At 35.2% G+C, this 18,673-nt stretch overlaps 1 protein-coding gene across 3 annotated transcripts in view; it reads left to right on the forward strand.

Annotated features, from left to right (window-relative positions):
• The window catches only part of LOC149801409 (limbic system-associated membrane protein-like), a 136,206-nt gene that overhangs the window by 35,507 nt on the left and 82,026 nt on the right, over positions 1–18,673 (forward strand). Inside the window, exon 1 of one of the 3 annotated variants that reach the window (XM_089955506.1) lies at positions 12,795–13,574. The exons of the other annotated variants lie outside the window; for them this stretch is intronic. Coding sequence (XP_089811632.1) covers positions 13,508–13,574 — 67 coding nt within the window. The 5' untranslated portion in view covers positions 12,795–13,507. Of the gene's footprint in view, positions 1–12,794; positions 13,575–18,673 lie in introns of those variants that run through there. 3 annotated transcript variants of the gene reach the window in all.

The raw sequence follows: 18,673 nt of genomic DNA on the forward strand, positions 1-18,673 counted from the left end.
ACTTTGTTCAAACTGAAACCAAAACAAACTTAACATAGATCCGTAAAAAAGACCCCTGTATTTTAAATATGCCAAAGTAATCAACGTTATCTTATTAGTACAAGAATTACAATATTGCATGACATTAATAATCGAGAGAAAATTACCAGTATATATGACACAAATTATCTGCTGCATTGTTCCGTAATTTTGAGAAATTCAGAAAACGATATATTTGGAGTCGCAGCGGGGCACAATGGTTTCCCCCAAACCACCATAAATCTCACAGACAATAAGGCGGATAGGACTGTTGCGTGTGGAACGCGTTTTAAATCAAGATATATACACATATAGACCAATCTGGTTCTCTTTATATCATCCCAGGTTGGCAGTTTACATTTGCGGCGAAACTATGGGAGGGGCTCAATTATGGAATCTGTCGGACAAAAACAAAAGCATTTTATCTTCTTTTATCGATGGTTTAAATGTACTTTGATACAATGATGATGTTTTCACCGTACTAGTCAGATTTACCCAGATAATGCAAGTGAACATAATGTTTTCAAAACTGTATGCGCATAGTGATAACAGCTTTGGTTTAGGCAGGCTAAGGTAATTCTTGGAGTAGCGACGCTCATTGCTTAGCGTGCGAGACTTGTAACCAATAGGGTGCAGGTTATAATCCTACCATTAGATCAGGCCAGGTTGGTGTCTTCCTGGCAACATTAACAAAGATGACAACAATTCGATGATAAACATTAGCTAACATTTAAACAATGTAACTTTATATACTACCAGCACATCAAATGTAATTAACGATATGAGGCATGCCTTACACAAAACAATGATCTCAGTAACTAGCCTGATGATTGCCTTACTCAAAACATTGATCTCAGTAACTCCCCTGATGATCTGCGCTCAGTCAGTCCTAGTGCTTTACACAAAACATTGATCTCGGTAACTAGCCTGATGATCTGCGCTCAGTCAGTCCTAGTGCCTTACACAAAACATTGATCTCAGTAACTAGCCTGATGATCTGTGCTCAGTCAGTCCTAGAGCCTTACACAAAACATTGATCTCAGTAACTAGCCTGATGATTGCCTTACACAAAACATTGATCTCAGTAACTAGCCTGATAATCTGCGCTCAGTCAGTCCTAGTGTTCTTTATATTTCCACGTACCATTTCATTGTCTGGCATCTCCATGTGTTGTTTCACCTGAATAGGAATTTAGCTCTATTGTACAAGTCTCGATTTAATAGCAAAATAGTATAAAGGAAGAAAAAACAAAAATAATAAAGTGATGATGATGATGATGATGACGACGACAACGATGTTACAACTATATGGTCTTACGCTGAATAATAGAAAAAAGTGAAACTTTCAGGTTTATTAAACATTATCAAATAACTTATTTCCCTTGGTAACAAAGTGAAAATTTAAGATGAACTTACAGTATTGTGAATTAAACCACAAATAATCTCAAAGTTATATTACAAGTCCAAAAGTAACGAGTGTTTTAAATGAACTCCAATACTGAATTAACTGACGATGCAATAGTCTTGAATAGGTTGATGTACCAACAGTCATGATGTATCAAAATGATACAATCAATAATGGCTTTGAATCGATTCACAATAATCCGAAAATAATGCTTTAATTCAAAATATCAATGAGTACTTTGTAAACTCCAATGAATAATTTAAATAATTTCTCTCTAGTAATATCTGAGCAAAAGAATAAATAATTACATAGAGTGAAATTATGATAGGAATGAATAACTTTGTTTACTTATTATTTTACATACAGACTGTCACCTGACTTATGATACAACAAAATTCCCCGGATGGCAATTCCTTCAAATTCGTAAACAAGATTAGGCCTGTTTACGTTAACAACAACATGACAGACATCAGGTAGACAATAGAACTTTCAAAGGTAAAACCTAGTTTAACTATAACATTAATTTAAATTTTATTAACATCACGTTTAACCATCCTCAAAGAAAACAAACGTCAGGTTGGCAAAATTCTACCCTTAGTCACAGATAGAGGTCAAGCACACAATATAATAAAATATACATAACAATGATGATGATGATGGTGGTGGTGATGATGATGATGATGATGATGATGATGATAATTGTTGTTGTTGTTGTTATCATTAGTAGTAGTAGTAGTAGGAGTAGTAGTATTAAAGGGGATGAAAATTTATTAAATTCGGGAACGGAAAAAAACAAGACGAGCATAAGTTTAATTTCTGAATATTATATCGAAGGTTAATTACACTGGTCAACAGTGAAATCATTACTGACTTGAAAAGGCCCTAATCTGTAGTATTTTGGTGTGCCGAACACGAATATAACCGTGAAAAATTTGTATTGGCCCTCGTTTTGAAGATATTCATATACCTCATTTTCTATGTTTCACTGTGTAAATTTCTCCAGTAGGACTGCAGCAACATCCGGAATAATGATGTAACATTGCATAATACCATCATGCTCACATCATCCACAGTTGATTGCATCATTTTCTGATGCAATGCAATACTAATGCCATGCGGCTGCTGAAGTAAGTTGACGTCAGCAGTGTACTATACATGTGTAGGCCTATTATACTAATGCCAGGCGGCTGCTGAAGCTGACGTAAGCAGTGTACTATATAAAGCCCAATCAGATAGGTTCAGCATTTAAAATATTTTAGACGTTGTGCGAGACAGTTCAAGCTACTGTTACATAAAACTTATTATTTTATCCATTTACGTACAATAAAGAACAGTAATGCCTCGAAAGTGTGTTAATACCGCGGACAATTTTTGCTATATTTGTGGGGAAGTGACATTTGCCAACCAGAAGAAAAGTATCAATTCTCAAGTGAAGAAGGCATATCATCTTTACTTCGGATGCAAGGTTGGTGACCAAGACAAGCCTTGGGCTCCGCATATATGCTGTGCTACATGTACAACACAGCTTTCACAGTGGTTGAATTGCAAAAGGTCATCAATGCCGTTTGCAGTCCCAATGGTGTGGAGAGAGCCAAGCAACCACCTAAATGACTGTTACTTCTGCTTGGTTCCTCCTCTTTCCGGCGGAATAACGAAGCGAAAGAAGTCGAGAATAGTCTACCCAAACATTCCGTCTGCATTGAGACCAGTTCCACATGGTGAGGGACTTCCTATTCCAGAACCTCCAGCAGAATATTCTCTTGATTCATCTGACGAAGACAAAGGTGAGTCGACCTGTTCTTCTCCTGGTCCATCAGCATGCAGTGATCCAGATTTTCACTGTGGTGCATCATCAACCCCACACAGAATAACACAGGAAGAACTAAATGACCTGATTCGTGATTTGGACTTATCAAAGAACAAGGCAGAATTGCTAGGATCAAGACTCCAACAATGGAATCTTCTAGAAGAAGATGTCACAATTACTGCATATCGAAAGCGCCACCAGCAATTGGAGCCTTTCTTCAGAAAGGAAAGTAATCTGATATTCTGTTCCGATATTGAGGGCCTCATGAATGCTTTAAAAATCACTCATGACCCACAAGAATGGAGACTATTTGTGGACTCTTCGAAACTGAGTCTCAAGGCTGTGCTTTTGCACAATGGAAACATTCTTCCATCTATTCCAGTAGCGTATGCTGTCCACATGAAAGAGACATACGATAACTTAAGGCAGCTACTGAATTCCATTGAGTATAACAAGTACAGCTGGCACCTCTGTGGTGATTTGAAGGTAGTTGCCCTTTTAATGGGACTGCAGCAAGGATATACAAAATACATGTGTTTCTTATGCGAGTGGGATAGCCGAGCAAGGGAAATGCACTACATGAGGAATGAATGGACTCACAGGCAGAATGTAGCCATTGGAGAGAAGAATATCCAACACCCAGCTCTGGTTGAGGCTCAGAAAATCTTGCTACCACCCCTTCACATCAAACTAGGTTTGATGAAGAACTTCGTGAAAGCCATTGACCGGACTTTGCCAGCATTCCGATACCTGCATGAAAAATTCCCTCGACTCAGCGAAGCAAAGATTAAAGAGGGAGTTTTTGTGGGTCGTCAGATTCGAGAGCTTTTCAAAGATGACCGGTTCAACAACTTGCTGGAAGGTGACGCGAAACAAGCATGGAATGCTTTTCGCCTAGTTTCTACAAACTTCCTCGGAAATGTTAGGGCAGAAAACTATAAGGAACTAGTAGAAGACATGTTGATGAAGTATAAGAAACTTGGCTGCAATATGTCTCTAAAGATTCACTTCCTTCATTCCCATTTGGATTTCTTTCCTAGCAACTGTGGTATTGTTAGTGATGAACACGGCGAACGTTTTCATCAAGATATCGCAACAATGGAACAAAGATACCAGGGAAAATGGTCCACTACAATGCTGGCTGACTACTGCTGGACACTCCTCAGAGATGCTCCCGAACAGCTGTACAAGAGACAGGCGAAGAAATCTAAGATGTAGTCAATGACTTGATTTTTTATAGGTAGGCTATTACAGTTGACCTTTTACTATTGGAATGCATTTCGTTATGTAAACATTAATTTCTTGCAGATTACAAAAAAACTAGAGCCAATTTTGCAATTTGACTGTCATATTCGTGTTCAGCACATAAAAATTGATAAGAATTGACTAATTTTATTTCAGTAACATGACTTTTGTAAAAATTTGTTGTCCAGTGTTATATTGCTGCAAAACTATGTTAAAATCTTTTTCTTTTCTTTTCTTGTAAAAACTTAACTATTTCTCATACTTAAGGTTTGACTTTATGAATAAAATAAGTGATACTTTCCTCACTTGTAATAACTGTGAAGTTTCCTCATTTGGAATAAGTGAGCAGTTTCCTGACTCGTAATAAGTGTGAAGTTTCCTGATTTGTAATAAGTGCGAAGTAAAATTCTAAAGATCTGAAAAAGCTATGACATTTAAAACTGAATGGTTTTCGAAAATCTTTTTAATACATGTACGTAATTGGTTGCCTCGCTCAACTCAGTTTTTCATCGCGATAGATATAGAGTATATTCGAATAGCATTTAAAGATACGGATATTGCACAGGCATGTTAACTTTTCTAACTTGTAGTTTACAACTGATTGTTTAATAATAAAGATTCTTTACAAGTGGAGTTTTTGGGCAGGATTTGTGCAAGCATTTCACAAGGAAGGCCGATCTATTGGTTTTTATTGATTTCTTTTTCAAATTAAAAAAGATATGGCGAAGAAATGCCGCTTCATAATTTGATACAGTTTCCTGACAAATAAACTATACCATGCAAATATTTTTGGCTTCCATTGGCTGTCGCAGGGCAATGTAATAGAATACACGTTATTCCCATTTGAGTCAGCTTCAGTAATTGAATTTCTCACAATTCCCAAGATAAATTACAATTAGAACAATATTTGTACGGAACGTCATAGTAGCCTTGTTCAGATTGACGAATACATTTACGTAAATCTATCGAGTGCCAGCATTTGAGAAATTGGAATCTAAACAAGAATTCCGTTTTTTACATATCTTCTAAAGATATGCTGATGGCAAATTTGAATTTTTCATCGCTAAATTCTTGTTCTGTTCAATAATACGCAATATCCTTATTGAAAGGAAAGTCCCAGGAGCAGGTAGAGCAGACTCGTTCCCATGCATCAAGCATTTCTTGGCTACCTCTATAAAGTATGCTTTTCCATTTACGGTCTTAATAATGGATGCTACTTCAAAAACTGATGGCACGCTTTAAATTTATCGAAGGAATATTTTATATCTCTTATGCAGCATTCTGAGCGATCTGTCGAAAAGTGTGACAGTCCATCAAAACTATATCATTTTTCTCGTGACTACAGTTATTCCGCAGTAAAGGTGTACAGTATATGAACTATTAGTTATTTGATTCAAAAGGGTATGACTAAGAGTACTTGATTTCCAAAGCTGACTTCCCCTCATCACATACGGCAATTGTCTAATGAACAGAAAACCGATGGCAAATTTCAAAAGGATTTTTTTTTTGGGGGGGGGGTATTCATCACTTTAGTTAAAACATATCCCGGAACAACTATACAGGTTAATTTAAAAAGTATTTCAATGTAATGTGTCATACTACTACTACTGGGTCCTCGGGTGTTTGCTGTGAGATGCATGCTGTGATGGTGCTCCATCTTAGATGATATTGGACTTTTATTTTTAAAATGTAAAAAATATCAAGAAAATTACGGTTATCATACATACATTATGCACATGCATACATACTTAAGCACACAGAGAGGGTGGGATTATTCTGAGAGAGAAATGGAGACAGTGTAGCTATATGTACTGGTGTAACTAAATTTAGAATGCGACGCCTGTTTAAAATAAAAATGTTCTTGTCTAGCATCAGAAAGATCGTTAGACAGAAGCTTGATTCACATTATTAAACTGTCTACATATACCTTTTGTAAAAATCAAAGAGGATTTGTGTAAAATACGCACAGAGATGCCAGTTAATCGATATAAACACTTCGATAGACCCTTTGACAAGACGGACAATCTTTCTCTGAGGAAACTTCATTTGCAGGTGGGTTGGGAAGGGGAAGAGATAATTAACGTAAATCAGACAACTGTTGATGTTATCAACTGCAGTCAATAACATTTGTGGAACATTGTCTACTAGTTTACTAAAACCGTTAAAAAAAAAGGTATTATACAGAGGACACCAAATTGTGAGTCTGACAACTTTGCGACAAATCAGTAAATTGATGTAGGACGTAGAGTGACATGGATACGTATGATGAAACACATATCACTTGCTTAACAAAAATAGCCTTTTGTGTCTAAGCTAAACAAGCTGATGTGGAGATCTGGTTGAATTTTAAGGGCAAACAATCAGTCTTACATAATCATGTAAATCTCTGTGAATTTAGATTGCAAAACCATTTGTTGTCCATAATCATGAGTTACTAAGAACACTCTCGTCTTATTAGTTCAAAATGGTTTTGGAAGTGAATTCAGTTTTAATATACTTGATGCTAATATACAGATTTTAGTCATATAGGAACTACAACTGTCACAATTTAAACTAAACAATTTGATATGTCTAAAATATAATAGAATACACAATATTCTCTTGCTTAGTGGACTTTGATTTATGACGAACTGATGCAAATACAATGAACAGGCTCTACATTACATAGGATTAAACTTGGTAAAGAAAATAGTCCCTGCGCAAAGTGTTTAAAGAAAGTAGTTCATGTGCATAATGCATAAAAAAAAGTAGTCCACGTGTATTTTTGTTTTACCAAATACATCCTCAGATTAATAAAACGCACATTTTTATGGCATGCTTTTGTAATCATTTTTCAGAGAGTTTTGTCTTTACCTTGAAGACAAGACCCGTGTGTAAAACACTGCTATGTCCTTAGTAAAATAATCACATGCTTTTACATACATGACTCAACTCTCCATACAAAAATAAACTTGTGAATACAGTGTTAATAATAATAATAATAATAATGAGGACTTTGTATAGTGCCTAATCTTTAGAAGCTCTAAGCGCTTTACAACATTAGACAATACCTATAACATAAAAAACATATATAATTATATGATTACAAAAAACAAACACCGTGAAATTAGAAAACATAAAAACATGCTGAAAATATTTAAGGTAGGGAACATTATTAGGTCTTTAAATTTGTTCTTGCGGTCGAAATAAGTGAGTTTTAAGAGCACTCTTGAATGATTATAATGATATAACTACTGATACAAAATATGTCGCCCAGATATGATCTAGGAGTGATGTAATAAGTTGTGCATTAATTGCTTTCATTTATAATCAGCAACTTTCACCTGTTTTTGTCTCAAGCTAAAATAATGTGACATTCGACGAAACTGCGCGATTTCCATGACGACCGAAATAACAATGACAGCATGTCGTTTATTACAGAAGATAGAGAATCAATCTCAGCTGCAATTAGGAACGATTTTCCTACAGGAGAATTACCTGCATGTGAACTGAGTTTGGATTTTAATTGATTTGTGATTTCTAAAAACGTGAATTTCCATGCAGTTTAATTAATCGTCTTTCCTTATTCAAGAGGTTCTAGGCTTAATTTGAAAACATTTAGATAGGCCGATGTTTTGCATGTACTTTATATTCAAAATAATGGTATATTTGTAGCTTAAATGAAATTATATAACAAAAATCCAAAGACCCGTTCCAGGTACGGTATCCACACACTAAAATCAAAATAAAGAAGAAAATTGGAATAGTCTTATCAGTCACAGAACATAAAATGAATTTATTTATCATCAAATAGTATGGAAATAATCATCTTTTAAATCTTATTATAATTTCACCAAACTTGTACACTTTATAGAATAAATATAGGCAATATTGACATATACATTCAAGTAAGAATTACAAATAAGCTATATAAAAAAACCTGACGCGTACTTTGTCGTATGAATGTAAAATAGGATGCAGGTGGCGTGTACGCTATCGTAAACATTTTAAATAGACTGAACAAATGACGTGTACGTTGTCGTAAGAAATAAAATGTCGTGTTCCTTATCTTAAGCATGTAAAATAACTCGTCGACAGATGTGTAAGTTGTCGCAAGAATGCGAAATAGATTTTTAAAAATAACGTGTGGGTTGAAAACTGGCAAGTATATGCAGAAAGAATTTTTAGAAGGCTACAAACGACATGTTCGTTATCAAATGACAAATACGTTATAAGAAGAATGTAAAATATGCTGCCAAATGACGTGTACGTTGTTGCAAGAGTCTAAAGGCTGCATAAAATTTTTTTTTTTTTTTTTTTATTTTTTTTTTATTAACCCCGTAATAGGTTGACCACTGGGTCGGGGAACCATCCCAGGATCACCTTACAATCAAACATTTCTGGTTATCAGATAATCTAGGGATAATAAATATAATCTACAGAGAAAGTAAAAAAGAAAAACACACACACACACACTCGCATATACACATGCATATGGCCAAAATCTAGGTGACATGGCTTTTGTGATATTACAGTATTTTGTTCCTGCCAAATGACGTGTACGTTGTTGCAAGAGTCTAAAGGCTGCATAAAAATGCATACGTTGTCGTAAGAATTTAAAATAGGTTGCAAAATTACGGGTAATTTGAGGTAAGAATCGTTACAAGAATGCAAAGTAATGTGTACGCTGTTGTACGAATTTAAAATAAGCTGCAAAATTAATTGTACGTTGTCATAAGCTTGTAAAACGGCCTGCTGCGTGAGAAATTTGGTCCAGTCTGATTTCATTAGCGTATACCTAGGATATAAATAGTTGATTCGTTATTTAAAGGGTTTGCATTGGTTATTGAGAAAGGTATTGATGTGGTAAGATTTCATAATCTGATATGGCTTTTATGTTTCTACACCTGTAAAGTAAGTGCAAATTAATTGCTTCAGGAGCTGTATTCCAATCAAACCTTTTTCTGCATGATATAGATATATTTATACTTAAAAATGTGTGTGTTTGTGTGTGTGTATGTGTGTGTGTAGTCGAGTAGTAGTCTAGTAGTCTATTAAATTGGAATCGGTCTTCCGCCGATAACAGACAATCTACTGCATCTCTTTTCATTTCATTTGAATTATTCTATACCAAAAAGTGTAACTGCAAAACTTGTAGATATAATGGAGGAAGGTTTCGAAATCGAACGATGTAGTTTATCCACATAAAAGAATGAGATCAATCATTTCTAAACGCATATATCAAACCATTCACAAAATCGTGTACTTTCATAATGGCTTGTGGCGATGGTCATGAAACAAATAATAATAAGCACTGCCTTTAATGTGGATGACTAAATATCTGTATTGTCATACACCAACCATACCAAAACTGGAATATATGCTAACATCTACGTGGAGTACGCTATATTAATGACAAAATCTTGTATTGATGTAAACGCCCGGCTTTTGGTACCGAGCAGTGCAGAAGATTTTAAATTAACTGTATTCAGAATTTGCCGTCAAAGTTCGAGATGTGGATAATGATTCTGAAGCGTTATATGATGATTGATGCAAAATAAATTGATTATGCAACACTGATTGATGCGATACAGATAAGACCTGACTTACACATATTTAGCGAGATGCATTACATGCAATAGCAAAGTTTTTTGGATCTTTACTCAGGATGGCGTACATTGTGCAAGACATTAGAGACAATATATTTCGTATAAAGAATATGCATCTGATGTAATGGATTTCATTTATTATTAAAATATAAAATCTTTTGAATTGTTTCAGTTCCATCTTACAGTTAAGCACGGTGCTATGTAATTCATTAAGCACAAATATATTAATCCCACTGCGAAATCAAATATTCATATAAAATAACAGTTCATTAAAAATAGTTCAAAACACAAGGGTGGAATAGATGCGCAGAAATTAGGCGTGTCAAGGATGGTCATAATGTAATTTTGATGTTGCACAGAGAAGGACAGAAAGTGATTAAGAAAGAAACAAACACTGAAACTTAAGATATAAAAGGAATAAAGTGGAAATAATATAGTTAATTAACAAATAATTAAAGATTTTTCAACAATGTTACGAAAGTAACACGCAAAGAAGAGACAACTATACAGTGTGTGTTAAAACGTGAAGAAAAAATTATACAATCAAGTGAATTACAAAGTTGTACAAAAATAGAAATCCACAAGTTTGCATGCAATAAAGGATAATATTGCATGTTAAGTCATCAGAGTTAACCAGCAATGGAAAGACAAGTCAAATCCAACGACGTTATGTCACATGTAGAAAATTATTACACCAATTACTAATGTCTCTGTGCACATCTTACAAACGTTGCATTTTTGCAAATTTAAGCGGATTATATGGTCTACAAATGCTAAATATATGTTGTTACATATATTTGATTTAATTTATATTTGATTTGATTTGTGTTTGATTTCATTTGATTGTTTGTGGGTTTTGGAGTCTTTTGACTTTCTTTACATGTCAATGTAAAGTAATTTTATTTACTAGGAATTTGATATTTTCCAGAAAATTCAGTTTGATCCGATTTTTTCCTTTGAACCTAATAATATAAACAATTGTTTCTGTTTTTGACTTAGTTTCTCGCCTTGATTGAGGGTCAAGTAAACAACTTTATCTAGGAGTAAAATGATTGGTTCTTATCAAGGACATACAGGAGCTATGTGACTTGATCATGTCATCATGATGACGTCATCCTCTTTTTTCGCAATTAGGCATTTCCGAAATTGCGAAATACTTAGTATTAATAGTGATGTTTAGAGAGGAGATCGCGGATTCCGGGCTTTTAAACACTTGATGTCAAGTTGTTTTCTGCTGTTGTGACCAGTATTGAAGTATTGAAAATTTTGAGTTTTTTAGTTATATGTAAATTTTTCTTCAGATTATTTGGACTCTAGAAGATTAATTCGTTTCTCTGTAAATAGTATTGTATTCATACAGAACTCATGAACAAGGACTTTTCTTGAAAATTTTATTTGGATTTCCAAGACCAGAGGATTAATTATTATGCTTCTACAAGGAACTGTAGACGTCAGCACAGTACAGGCTACAACATACGTTATCGCCTTCCATCTTGGATTCTTCGTTGGGACTCGAACTTGGAATCATTAGAAGATTTCAATATTAGGACTTCAAAAATTTTATTCGTGGATTATTTTTGTATTATTTTTGGACTTGATTCTGGAAACCGAAAGTTCTCATATTTTGTTTATTTTTACAGTATTTTTACAGGGAAATAAATTATTTGTTATATTTTTTAAAAAGCTTGTTGTTTTCACTCTTTCATGTGTTACTGTTTATTCGAGCCTACACACGTAACAATGCAATGATTTTTTTCTATGTTAGCCACACATTTTAAATGGGGCTATTGTGATAGCTACTTTCTGTCAGTTTTCCGTCACTGTACGTCCTATGAATCACTATTTCCGTCACTGTATGTCATAAGAAAATACGCCGACTAATCCAAATGTTATCTGACTTAATGTAAAATCCATAAAACTGATTTCTTTGTCAAGTGAGTATTTTTGAAAGGCTTATGCAAGGGGAAAGACAGTCTTCGACCAGAGTTCTTAACTACATTTTCTGATTTACGGTCGTAATCTCTCTCTCTCTCTCTCTCTCAAATAAAAGTTTTTTCAGTGACAAAATATAACAAAATTCTTCTTAAACTGCAAGGTGGAAATTCACGCAACCTTACATTTATGTTGTTCCTTTGGTAAACAGCTAAAGGTAGTCATTTCATTCTTGGCTTCCGGCTCATCGGTCCCTTTGATGACAGTTACAAATATTTTCTGACCGAACAGCATGCATGCATTGAAAGGAGGAAGACATGTCATACGTGTGACAGGGTGTTTACTATGACCTCCTGTTGTCGTTTTCGTGGAGTGAGTTCTGGTGTGTGTCTCGACTGTGGATAGGCGGAGTGGCATACAGTGCAAAGGAATTTGTTATGCTGACGCGATACTGTTCCCCCAAATATAACTTGTTAAACGGACGAATTCGTCGCAAATTTAAATAAACTATTTAAATGAAAATACTGTATCAGACTTCATGGAGGTGGCGGGGGAAAGAAAAGGAAAAAAAGTCAGATTGATGACACTTAATCTATCTGACAAGAGTGAGGCCAACCTAAACGAGACAAATCTTACCGACTGATCCCGGCCCTATTGCCAGAACCCATTGAAAGATAAGAATTGTTTTGGCTGACGACAGACAAAGACATTGTTTATTGTTTTCTTGTTTAGTTTTTTCTTTAAAATCAGGTATATAGCATACTGATTGGAGCACAAAAATAGAAGATATAACACAAGCGCTAAAGCCTAGACTATCTGTAGATAAAACAAAGCAACATCTGGTCAATGTAATGACGCAGATCAATCCCAATTATATACCTTCAACTTTCTTTTGTCGTTCAATTCTGGTTTAATTAGCAAGGTTCCAGCATCAAGAAAGTTAGCTGTCGGACAAACTTGATTTATTCCGTGATTGACTATTTGCTTGGATATCACCTTTGCCAAATATGATGTAGTAAATGATTTAGCCGAAGCAGCGTTCAATACATTCTGTTCCATTGATTGCTTTCCGCATTGACCGAATACCACTGGTGTTGGTTCCTTCGTCAATTGCATGCTTCGTTGTTTAAGTGGGATATATTTTAGTTTCAACATATGGAATGCTGACGGAATCGATGATGTAGAAAAGTAACCGTTATCAAAGAAGATTTTGATAGGAGCTCCGATCCTTTAAATGTGGCAATGATAGGAGCTCCGATCCTCGAAATGTCGAAATCGTTACTGAGTTTTTTTTACAGTTTTAATTAAGGAAACATGCTTGTTGAAGCTTATGTACTGCACAGTGACACAATTAGCATGATTTAAGGTATCGAAAGTCGTCTAGTGATCTAAAACACAACAGTTGAATTTAAGTTCTGATTTTCGTTTCCACTGACAGTTTAAGAACTCAGTGAGACTCGAACACAGACCAACTGGACTAAACATAAAGTGAATGCAACAGATCTAAAAAGGCATGGGACCAATTCTGAAAACACTGGAATTATTGCTAATTTTTACAACAACTATAGCAGATATAGAAGGTAACAATGAATCTTATTTTTCTTTTATCTTTAAAATACTCCTGATTTTAACAGAGTATAATATTATAGTACTATTTTGATAATTTCACTCAAATTTTATTATTTTAGATACCATACCAGAAAGAAAAGTCGGATTTTTTTCATCTTATGATAAGTCAGTCAATACCGGTAAAATTGACGTGAAACGCTGCGCCTTAGGCTTCTTTCCCTTACTGTTCTATAAAACGCTAATATTTTGAAGCGTTAAAGTAACTGTAACTTGGTTATTTCTTAAGTATTTTAAGTATTTTAACGTAGATAGATACCAAAAATAACATAACATTCGTATTTCTATATCGATCTGCATATTTTTAAATATAGTCCAAATCATTTATGTATGGTTACAAGGTTAGTGACAGCACGTGCTGGACAACCCCTGATGACGTGGCAGTAGTACAAATGGTATAGTTTGACCTCGATATGTCCAACTAATAGACACATTTAGATTTTCATAAATGTTGTTGTTGTTGTGGGGTTTAACGCCATTTTTCAGCACGATAGGCTATACATGGCGGCCAGTATTAATGGTGGAGGAAGAACCCAGAAAACCCCGGAAAGAACCACCGACCCACGAGAAGCTACTGGCAAGCTTTCTCACATGCCCACATTGGGATTTTCATAAATGATGGAAAATGTAGTTCTTGAAATCTGTGATGATTCAAAGTTTATATGCAATTTTGTTCCAAATAAAACGAATCATGCACTAAAGATATGTTTAAATGGTTTTATTCAGTCCTAACGCAAATCTCATGATAATCCATAGATTAAAGGAATGTTATTAAAAGTATGTTATAACGGAAATAAGTCTTCTTTGCACGATGTTTGTAAGTAGCCTTTCAATTTTCCATGGTCATTGTTTTTATAAGCTTCAGTGTTTTGAACGCACACACTTACATACGTACATATGTATGTATGTATGTATGTATGTATGTAGAGCTGGGTACCAAGAACACATTTGTACCACGGTATACAGCTGTAATTCTGAACATACCGCGATATGTACCTCGGTATATCACAAATTATATTACGGACCAACACTTCAATGTTCTGTGGCATGGGCCTGACTTTGTCATTTTTAATTTCCATCTCTCAATAGCTGAAAAAAATATTTTGCTCTGATTCATAGCAACCATAATATATCCTCTATAGTTTTGAAGAAAAAAATCTTGATATAATAGAAACAAAATATCTTGGCTCAAAAAAAATCGCACTTCCACCTGAAAAAATTAGTACTAACAGTTGCCTCGCTAGGCGCTTAGCATTATGAGGTTAATGTCGGCCTGGGTGGGACATCATGCTACATTTCCGCTCAGCATTAAGAGGTTAGTGTTAGGACTGGTCGGCCTGGTGTTAGGATAATGTGACTGGTTGGGACATCATGCTACATGTTTGCGGTACGATGTCCCAGTGCTACACATCACTATAAACTGCCACACTGCAGACATCGTAGCGATATGACTGCAAAAGTGTTAAAGTTATGTTCAAAATCCAAATCACACACACACGCATCCATGCATGTATGTATGTATGTATGTATGTATGTATGTATGTATGCATAAATGTTGAATTACTTGTTTGATTGAAGTCTTTTGTAATGACTTGTTTAAAGTTGTATTTATATTTATTGATTACTTATTTAGCAAAGCTTACATAACCATACTGCGAATTGGCCCAAGATTCAGCTTCTCCATTTTTTTCGGGGGGGGGGGGGGGGGGAGAGTTGTTGTTGTTGTTGTTGTTGTAGGGTTTAACGCCATTTTTCAGCATAGGATAGGTTATACATGGTGGCCAGTATAACTGGTGGAGGAAGAACCCTGGAAAACACCGGGAAGAACCACCGACCCACGAGAAGCTACTGGCAGGCTTTCCCACGTACCAACGTTAGCCGAGCCTGAGACACGAACCCACGCAGACAGAGGTGAGATGGCAGTGATCCGGAACGGTGAGCGCTTTAGACCACTCAGCTACTCGGGGCCCCGGCCCGGGGGGGGGGGGGGGGGCGGGGGGGGAGAGAGAGAGATAACTTGCTTATAATAAAGAGTAGGAAAAAATCCATCACAAAGTAGAAGTGTCAATCCATATTGAAATTATATCATCCCAATCCGTTTTATTCAATATCATAACAATAGCGAAATAGTGGATGCGTCATGTATATATTTTTAAAAAATGGATATGGCATATAACTTCCAGTGTCTGAACTGTGGAGAATGTCAAAGAAGGATTTTATTGTATTTTTACGTTTATCAAACACTTCAGCGCAAATATGCTTGACAATGTCAAATTCCCGAATGTTTTAATCTGAATCCATAATCAAGTGTACAAAATATATTTTGTTCATCAGTCAACATAATCTAAACATTTGAACTTCCTTTTGTAACTTGTATGGTTCTTAGCACGATTATTGCTTTGATAATGTAAATTTTATGATTAGATGCTAAATAAAGATTTAAGATCAAAACCGGTTTGTCAATAGCGGTACAATGAATTACGGGCAATGGTACTAGTGTTATATGAATTGCCCAAAGGACGGCCACAGAGTGTGCTTTTCCTGTGTAAATTCGTTATAGGAAGTCGTCGAATTACTTGTGTCACTTGTTCATCAAATATGCGTGCCGGGGCAATTGGAGAAAGACTTCATCTTGACCGAATGAAGGTTCGAATTAAAGCAACAGGGATTTTATTTGAGATTTTATGTCCAAGTTTCATTATTAATATTGCAAAGGGCAGTGTGTTGTTTCAGTGATCAAGCGTGGTATATATTTGGGGACTATAAATGACACGGGAGTATAGGTTTCACAATATGGTTATAATTTACAGAGAAGCTATGAGAAAAAAAATCGGGAAATTCTTGCTACGTGTATAAAATAATCTATTGCAAAATGATAAATCACAGAGAGGTCAGTAAACACTATATAGCATCATGGCTTAGATTAAAGATAAATGTATAAACAGTGCGACCTGAACTTCTTAGGCATTTTCGTAGAGTTGGCGAAAAACACATTCGATTGTGACAAAACCACCACAACACACTTCCAGAAGTGCAAACTTTAAACAATAGAGATGATTAAATCATCCCTTTTCTATATTTTTAATACGATTTCATTTTTTTGACTGACGATTTGATTACTTTTTATGTGAGACGCACAAAATGTGAGACACACAAAAAAATCCAGAGCGTGTAAAATGTAATCGGAATTCCATAATATATGTCAAAAGTTGTATTATCTGACTAAAGTTTTTGTGACATATGGCTGAAATTATGAGTGAGGTATTGACTATGTTAATCGCCAGACAGTGACTCGGTTAATCGTCAGAGAGTGACTCATTCAATCGTCAGACAGTGATTCGATCAATCGTTAGACAGTGACTCGGTTGATCGTCAGACAGTGCCTCTGTCAATTGTCAGACAGTGACTCGGTCAATCTTCAGACAGTAACTCGGTTGATCGTCAGACAGTGACTCATTTGATCATCAGACAGTGGCTCAGTTGATCATCAGACAGTGACTCTGGTAATCGTCAGACAGTGACTCGGACAATCGTCAGGCCGTGTTTGTCCTCCAGATGAACTGTAGTCAATATCATCATACAAACTGCGTGGAAATGCAGTCATCGACTGCACGCGGGAGCTAATTTAACGTACTAGGTAAATGTCAAACTCAGCCAAAATCAACACTGTACAGGAGATGCACATATACAATAAAAGACTTTTATGTATCGTTTGGAAGGAATAATAATAATAATAATAATAATAATAATAATAATAATAATAATAACAATAATAATAATAATAATTTTACAAAAATCATTAAAACCTAAACTCTACATATATACTGTTTGTAATATTTAGGGGCTTAAACGCAAGAACAAGACGAAATAAACCATGCAAGTTTCTTTTATCAAATATCAAACATAATGTAATTAATATTGCATAGGAATAAGAAGGATACAGTCGTGTATACAAAACAATGTAAAATTGTATGGACGCAAAATTGCGCCTGCAATCAAAATTTATTTTCCCTCACATCGATGTTATATGATTGTAGTATCAGACTCCATCATAACAATCTTTGATTCGTATTCTTCATTTTATTAATAAAAGTGAGGGGGTTGTGATCGTTGAAGACATCAACTGGAGAAGGAGCTGCACTAACATATACCTCAAAGTGTTGCGAGGCCATCATCAAAGCCAAACACTTCTTCTCTATGGTGGAATAATTTATCTCGTGCTTATTCAATCTCCTTAAAAAATTGCGCACATCCGAACCATCGCTGTCTTGCTGTAACAGTACTCCACCAACCCCTACGTCAGTTGCATCTACGGACATTTTGAATAATTCAGTGAATTCTGGAGCTGAAAGAACTGGTGCACTATTGAGTGTGATCTTTAACTTATCAAAAGCCTCCTGACATCTGTCTGATCAGTGAAACTTGGTATTCTTACTTAACAAATTGGTCAGGGGTTCAGCAGTCATGGACAAATTCGAACAAAATTTCCGATAATAACCAGCCATACCCCAAAATCGCATCCGTTGCTTCTTACACATAGGCACAAGGAATTCAGAAATAACCTTAACCTTAATTTCTACAGGTTTTGTTTGACCATGTCCCACAACATGTCTTAAAAAAGGTCAACAGAAGCACGGCAAAGGTCACTTTTACTTACCTTGATGGTCAGATTTGCTTCGCTGAGCCTTTCGAAAAAGTCAGATGGTTTCCATATGGTTCTTCCATGTGGCATTGTAGATAATGACGTCATCGATGTAAGCGTCACAGTTTACTATACCAGATGTTATAATAATAATAATAATAATAATAATAATAATAATAATAATAATAATGAGGACTTTGTATAGGGCCTAATCTTTAGAAGCTCTAAGCGCTTTACAACATTAGACAACACCTATAAGATAAAAAATATATATAATGATATGATTACAAATACAAACACCATGGAATTAGAAAACATAGAAAAAACATGCTGAGAATATTTAAGGTACGAAACATTATTAGGTCTTTAAGTTTGTTCTTCCAGTCGAAATAAGTGAGTTTTGAGAGCACT

This window comes from Sinohyriopsis cumingii, chromosome 4 (genome assembly GCF_028554795.1).
Source record: "Sinohyriopsis cumingii isolate HCF-2022 chromosome 4, ASM2855479v2, whole genome shotgun sequence".
Lineage (NCBI taxonomy): Eukaryota > Metazoa > Mollusca > Bivalvia > Unionida > Unionidae > Sinohyriopsis > Sinohyriopsis cumingii.